Source organism: Oryzias melastigma, unplaced genomic scaffold (genome assembly GCF_002922805.2).
Source record: "Oryzias melastigma strain HK-1 unplaced genomic scaffold, ASM292280v2 sc00358, whole genome shotgun sequence".
Taxonomy (NCBI): Eukaryota; Metazoa; Chordata; class Actinopteri; order Beloniformes; family Adrianichthyidae; genus Oryzias; species Oryzias melastigma.
The window spans coordinates 12,553-20,129 of record NW_023416956.1 but is presented as its reverse complement, the minus strand read 5'-3'; the positions used below and the strand labels follow the sequence as shown (position 1 = coordinate 20,129).

Here is a 7,577-nt window from a genome sequence, read left to right as displayed (position 1 = left end):
TTTGTTCATTATTTTACAGTATCCATATTCATTTCACCTCCTGTTGATTATATTTTCCTTCACTTTTCTTTGATAATCATCACTTCAGTCACGTGCTCCACCTGTGTACCGCGAGAACACTTACCTGTTGGATCAATAACACCGCTAGACGCCTCATTTACGGTCAGCGCCTCTCCGCTAGAATCTCATGTATTTTATCGCGGTGTTTGGACAGGTTACAGCCGTTACCGCCCTTACAATCCGTGTGTTTGTTACACTAGAAACCGCGTCTGCTGTCTGCATCTACTTAGAAAAACACAGACACAGCTCGGACCTTTTTAGTCGCGGCCGATCTGCAGCCTGGATGAGGACCCCCGCCCCTCTGCCTGTGGAGAAGCAGCGTTGATCCACGTCCTCCATTATGAAGTCCAGAAAAGTTTATGACAGAAGCTCCTCCCACACGCAGCGGGAGCTTCAGGTGAACAGACTTTAAGATAAACATGAAACAGCTACTTTAGCATCAAAACAAAGGATTTTCATGAATTTGACGCAAATTCCATTGATGTGAACGGACAATTGATTTAAATTATCCCAGCGCGAGGTGTGTGTGCGGGGGGTGGGGGTTGGAGTGGTCCGCGGTACACACGTGTCCCGAACTGTGGCTTCTGATCCGTACGGACCACGGATTATCCGTGATCCGTTACACCCCTAATGTTCACTATGTAGTAATATTGACAACCTTCTGTTAAGGGCTGTAAAACAGAAAGTTATCATTTGCACAAGAAAAGGGATTAATTATGAATGATTTTTTAGACGCATTCATGTTACCAGTTGCACTTTAATTACGTGAAATACAGCAAAATGTTTGTGAAATGGCATATAACTGCACTGAAAGGAAGATTATGTGCAATTTTTTTTGTCGTCATTGTAGTTGTCTATTTTATCTGTTTGTTTATGTGTTTATTATTAGAACGGATTTATCTTCTTATCTTACTGCATTTCTTGGGAATGTTTTTTCTAGTATTTTTATTTTTTATGGACAGCACTTTAAGCCGTTTCTTATGAAAGGTGCTAAATAGATAAAATTTATTTGAATTTGAATGTAATAAATAAACTACAACATGCATGTGCGACGTGAACAATGGATGTATATACCTGTGACCCTGTGACATATTTCTGACAGTTTGTTAACAGAACAAATTTCATATTCTAAACAGAATCAAACTCAAAATAGAGTGTCAGCATTCCCCCATCAGGCTCCACATCTGACCACCAGAGGGAGCCCTCGCCTGAGTACTGACCCTGCACTCTCTCTCCACTCTCAGCAGTCTCTCCCTCAGCCAGATCTCCTCAGCTGTTTCCAATCCACCTCATCACCACCAGTATATAGTCTGCCTGCTGTCACTGCCTTAGAGTGAAGTCTTGTACTGCATATGGTATACTTTTCTGAGCGGTTCTCTGTGTTATCGCTCCTGATTTTGATCTCTGCCTGTCTCCTCGTCATCCTGCCTGCCGTCTGCCTCGACCCACACCTGGACTCTGACTTACCTTTGTCTTGCTCCTGTGTTTATGGTTTTATTAAACCTTGATTGCACATGGATCCAAACGCCTCCGCTTCATCGTTACACAGATGTGTCAAATGTAAAAACTAAATGTCGTTTCCATGTTTTTATGCGAAAGTTGTGATCAAAGTATTAATTTGTGCACAACTTCATTAATACGATTGTTTTAGATTCCTTACCCCATACCTTTATTTTAGTCATTCTGTCCTGCAGTAGTCCAGGACTGAATTAAAAAATAGTTATATTATCAAGAAGTCCCCAAAATGTGCATGTGTCCAGCACCAACTTAAAATGAATTTAGGACAAATAGTGAACGACCTCAAAACATGATGACATCACAGCGAGAGAAACCATCAAAACATGAAAATCTCTTATGAGATAAAGACAACTATTCCAAAATCTGCTAATGAAGGCAAAAAAGATTGATCAGAGATATCAAAAGAAGCATTGAAATTATTATGGGATGTCCACAGGACCTACAGCTTGTGTCAAAGTGTGAAATTGGAGGATTTTTGAACTAAAAGGGAAGAGATCTTCATGAAATGTCTCCCTTTCTCCACTGGGTGAAGTCTACTACCACATGTTTGCTTCAGAACTGCTGAGTCATGATGGGCGTAACCAACAGGAAGAGAGAAGAGAGAAGCTGATTGGAGGATCAGAGTCTAACTGCTTTCTGAGGAAGTGAAACTCACTCAGTCTTTGTGTCTGAGAGGAGAAATGGCGCAGAAAGGAGCCGATCTGGATCAAGAAACCTTCTGCTGTTCCATCTGTCTGGATCTGCTGAAGGATCCGGTGACTATTCCCTGTGGACACAGCTACTGCATGAAGTGTATTCAAGGATTCTGGGATGAAGAGGAGAAAATCCACAGCTGTCCTCAGTGCAGGAAGACCTTCACACCGAGGCCTGTTCTGGTGAAAAACACCATGTTAGCAGCTTTAATGGAGCAGCTGAAGAAGACTGGACTCCAAGCTGCTCCTGCTGATCACTGCTATGCTGGACCTGAAGATGTGTCCTGTGATGTCTGCTCTGGAAGAAAACTGAAAGCCATCAAGTCCTGTTTGATCTGTCCAGCCTCTTACTGTGAGAAACACCTTCAGCCTCATTTGGATGCAGTTCCATTAAAGAAACACAAGCTGGTGGAACCCTCCAAGAACCTGCAGGAGAACATCTGCTCCATTCACGATGAGGTGATGAAGATGTTCTGTCGCACTGATCAGAAGTGTATCTGTTACCTCTGCCCTGTGGATGAACATCGAGGACACGACACAGTCTCAGCTGCAGCAGAAAGGACTGAGAGGCAGAGAGATCTGGAGGAGAGTCAACAACAAATCCAGCAGAGAATCCAGGACAGAGAGAAAGAGGTGAAGCTGCTTCAACAGGAGCTGGAGGCCATCAATCACTCTGCTGATCAAACCGTGAAGGACAGTGAGGAGATCTTCACTCAGATGATCCGTCTCATCCAGAAGACAAGCTGTGATGTGAAGCAGCAGATCAGATCCCAGCAGCAAACTGAAGTGAGTGGAGTCAAAGATGTTCAGCAGCAGCTGGAGCAGGAGATCACTGAGCTGAAGAGGAGAGACGCTGAGCTGAAGCAGCTCTCACTCACAGAGGATCACAGCCAGTTTCTGCTCAGCTACCCCTCACTGCCACCACTCAGAGAGTCCACACCCTCATCCAGCATCAACGTCCGTCCTCTCAGATACTTTGAGGATGTGACAGCAGCTGTGTCCCAGCTCAGAGACAAACTGCAGGACATTCTGAGAGAGGAACGGACACACATCTCACTGACACTCACTAGTCTGGATGTTCTACTGTCAGAACCAGAACCAAAGAGCAGAGCGGACTTCTTCAGATATTCATGTCCAATCACACTGGATCCAAACACAGCATACAGAAAACTGTTACTGTCAGAGGAGAACAGAAAGGTGACATTTATGAAACAACCTCAGTCTTATTCTGATCATCCAGACAGATTTACTAAGTATTATCAGGTTCTGAGTAGAGAGAGTCTGACTGGACGTTGTTACTGGGAGGTGGAGTGGAGAGGATCATGTGTTTATGTAGCAGTCACATACAAGAACATCAGCAGATCTGGACATGAAAGTGGATTTGGTTCTAATAACAAATCTTGGGCATTAGTTTGTTCTCCAAACAGATTCTCATTTCACCACAACAGCATTCAAACCTCCATCTCAGCTCCTGGTTCCTCCAGAATAGGAGTGTACCTGGACCACAGAGCAGGTGTTCTGTCCTTCTACAGCGTCTCTGAAAGAATGACTCTCCTCCACAGAGTCCAGACCACATTCACTCAGAACCTCCATGCTGGAGTGAGGTTGTGGTGTGATGGAGCCACAGCAGAGTTCTGTAAAGTCAAATAGTTCCTGAAAGAAGTGAAATGTTTGTTTTAGTGATTTCTCTGCTTTCCATCATTTTGAACTAAACTTTGTTTGTAGTCAGAACTAAAGAGAGAAATGAAACATCTCAAGAATGTGGATTGGAGACATTTCTGAAGATGAATCTCAAACTTTTTGGAGGAAAATCTGTTTCCTTGTTGTTTCTTTGAACTTTGGGATTTGAATGTTTGAATTCTAATGTTTTTGTGTTGTTGTCGTGTGAACTGAAGGAAGCAGCAACACAACTGGAACCAGTGAGTCACAATCAAAGACTTTCTCTGTGTTTGTTCTACACAGAAACTACAAGAAACTGAAGGAGAAGATTGTGTTTGTAGAGAGAAGAACATTTACAACTTTGTTTTCTTCCTTTTTGCTTCATTGAACAACTTTGGATTGAAGATTTGTGTTTTATTTCTCTGTTCTTCAGAGAAAAGTTGTTTCTGATCATTTGACAATAAAAACATTCGGATTCTTTTGTCTTCATTCCAGAGTTTGTGTCAAATCTGATGAAGAAAAGTGGGAATAATATGAGGGAAGAACTGAGACAGTTTTCCTGGAACTAATAGATTCCAGAGGAAATATATATTGGAACGGTTCAGAACAGATCATTTAATAAATGAATTCAAAAATAATCTAAGAGTACAAAAGTGAAACAAAGTGTTTAATGAAAAATAAGTCAAGTGTGTAACAAGTTTTTAGAAAAATTCTATTGGCATTATAATACATATTGTGTTTCTATTAAATACACAAAAATACTATTTTTTTACACAAAAAAAACAATTTTTCTCACGAAACATTATATTGTGTAGACAAATGATTATTTCGCGTACACAATAAAAATGGTCAAAATACTAATTTCTGCAAACAAAATACTAAATTTGGTACATAAAACACAAACTTGTAGCCACAAATTAGTCATTTGTGTTCACAGAATGTCTTTTTCTACCACAAAATACTGATTGGTAGCCACATAAAAAACTAATTTATGTGCATAAAATAAAAAGTTGGAGCCACAAAATACTAATTTGTGGCTATTTTTGATTTTTTAATTTTGAAAATTCTAGTACGTTTACAGAAAATCCTAATTTGTTCAAACAAAATCTTAATTTGTAGACATAAACTGCAAATTTGTACACAAAAATAATCATCTGTAAACAAAGGGACTATTTTTAACTCCAAAATCCTAATTCCTAGACCCAGAATGCTGATTAGTGTCCAGACCATCAGTGAGTGTGGTGATGGTTTTGTCTTTCAGAGTCTGATCTACAACATATAGACTGTATCTACATTCTAGATCCAGTAGAAAGAAACCACCAGTGAGACGAGTCCCTTCAAAATGGGTTATTATTGTCATCTTGACTTGATCCACTAGATGGTCCAATCGAGTCATTACTGGAGAAGAAACACTGAGGAGTTTGAACAACTTTTACAAGAATGAAAGATCACAGCAGAAGTAGAGCTTCTTTTAGTTTCTTTATGTAAAAAATGTTCCTTCCTGTTTACATTTAGCTGTTCATTGACTTTGTCAATAAAGTTTTGGTGCATTGTTGCTTTTTGTGCACATATGTGTACATATTCATGAAAGTGGTGCCTGCAGGTCAGAGGTCAAGGCGTCTGCGTGAAGCCGCTGGCACGCGCTCACCCTCACCAAACCCCTCCCCCTCTCCTCCCACTGTAAATGACTCAGTAAATCTGTCACCATGGTTACGGTAATGTAATCATTGATGAGCTTGAATCAGGTTTGACTGCTTCACTGGGCCTCTCTGGAATCGGCGGCTGAGGAGAAAAAGAGAAATCCTCCAGAAAAATCCTCAAGCAAATAGACTGAAACATTTTTGGGGGAAAAAAATAAAATCTGTTTAGGTTTTAATCATAATTCAGAAAAACTGGGTAAATCTGGCAAATATTGATGAAATATCTGAAAAAATCCATCATTCATGTTAAAAGTTCTGATTTTGCCAATAAAAACATGTTCAAAAGTTAAACTTTCTAAAACAAAATTCTAGAAATAAAAAAAAGTCAATTTGTAAATGTCTATTTTTTTAAACAAAATATCATTATTTATAATGTATATTTACTGAAGAGGATTAGGGTGACTGAAAAAAAAAAAGCCCAGGAAAAATTCTGACTTTAAAGTCAGAATTCTAACTTTAATCTCAGAATTCTGACTTTTTTCTCAGAATTCTGAGATTAAAGTCAGAATTACAGAGGCCCGTGAGCAACATTCTACAGCTAGCTCTAGCAGCACACCGGAGTCCTGCAAACCGGAGAGAAACGAACAAAATTGTCCTATTTACATTTATTTTTCCGTGCTTTAAGCCAGGGGTCGGCAACCCAAAGTGTTGAAAGAGCCACTTTGGACCAGTACAATAAAAAACAAATGTGTCTGGAGCCGCACAAATTGAAACGGCTTATAAAAGTCTTACATTGTAAGTAACACATGGAGAATGTGTCGAATAAACGATTATTTCTCCTGCTGCATGTCCTCGTGTCTTATAAGCTTCATTTTTGGCCTCATGACAAGTTGGTGAGACATTGCAGAGTCAATCTATCCGACAAAAGCTGAATAGCTTCATAATGAACATATGAGCTTTTATTTTGACATCCCTCAATGACACAAGGAGAGGGGGTCCTCATCAGTCTCTCCCTCATTCTCACTCCAGGAGCAGGAAGAATTCAAACATAACAGGACAAAATCATAAATGCCAACAAATGTTCAAAAGCCAGACAACAAAACACATTGAGGAAAAAACCCAAACTTAAATCCAATTCCAGTCAGACAGGCAAAAGAATGGGTAACCCACAATTCCTTGCGCTGCCAGACCGACAGCAAGCCCAGCGTGTCTGAGACCATCACTACAATATGAATGAATTACAGTTTGTTTCATTGCTTTGATGAAATTAAAGAACTGCAATAAAGAAAAACGATTTTTGATGTTATTTTTATTTTGAGGATTTAAAAAAAACCCACAAAAATGTAACGTGCATCTTTAAGGTGCTTCCACACTGGCCGCGTCAATCAAGTGTACACTTTCAATGAAGAGTCAATATAAGCACGTGCACACCTAAATTCCTGGCCTCCAAGTCTGGAGCGCGCGTGAGTTTTTTAGTCTGACATTTAAAAGGACAGAGTTGTGAAAACAAAAGTCTTCAGAAAGATTTGGGGGATTTTCAACACTTTTACTTTAGGTTCTCCCTGTTGTAGATGCAGATGAGCGCTAATGAACAGTAAAAATACAATAGAAGGAGAATCTCCTCCTCGCCACACACCACACGCGGCCGGTGTGTGAGACCTGCACATCGCCGCGCTCAGCAGGTGGTATCCACACCGGAGCAGCGCGCTCACGCACGCAGTGGCGGGAGGAGATTCTTCTTCTATTCTTCTTCTACTGTTCATTAGCGCTCATCTCATCTTGGTGTCATATCAACCTGACCGGACACAAACCGTAATGATTCATTTCTCCTTCGTGATCCCGTTTGGTACTTCTGTGCTTTGAAGCGACTGCGTGGAAATCTTGAACCGGATTGAAGATTCAGCGCGCTCAATGCATGCTGATTTGTACGTGGAGCTCGTGACCCGACTTCAAAACCCGCGTAGCAACGTGCGCTCACGTGCGCTCCAGACGCACAGGCAGGAATTCT

The 7,577-nt window shown here is 40.7% G+C and overlaps 1 protein-coding gene across 1 annotated transcript; it reads left to right on the top strand.

The window, feature by feature from the left end:
* The first annotated feature begins 2,076 nt into the window (after nt 1–2,076).
* On the top strand, nt 2,077–4,418 carry LOC112140069 (tripartite motif-containing protein 16-like). The gene has a single exon (XM_024262979.2). The coding sequence runs from the start codon at nt 2,259–2,261 to the stop codon at nt 3,918–3,920; it is 1,662 nt and encodes a 553-aa protein (XP_024118747.1). The 5' UTR covers nt 2,077–2,258; the 3' UTR covers nt 3,921–4,418.
* Nucleotides 4,419–7,577: the final 3,159 nt, after the last annotated feature.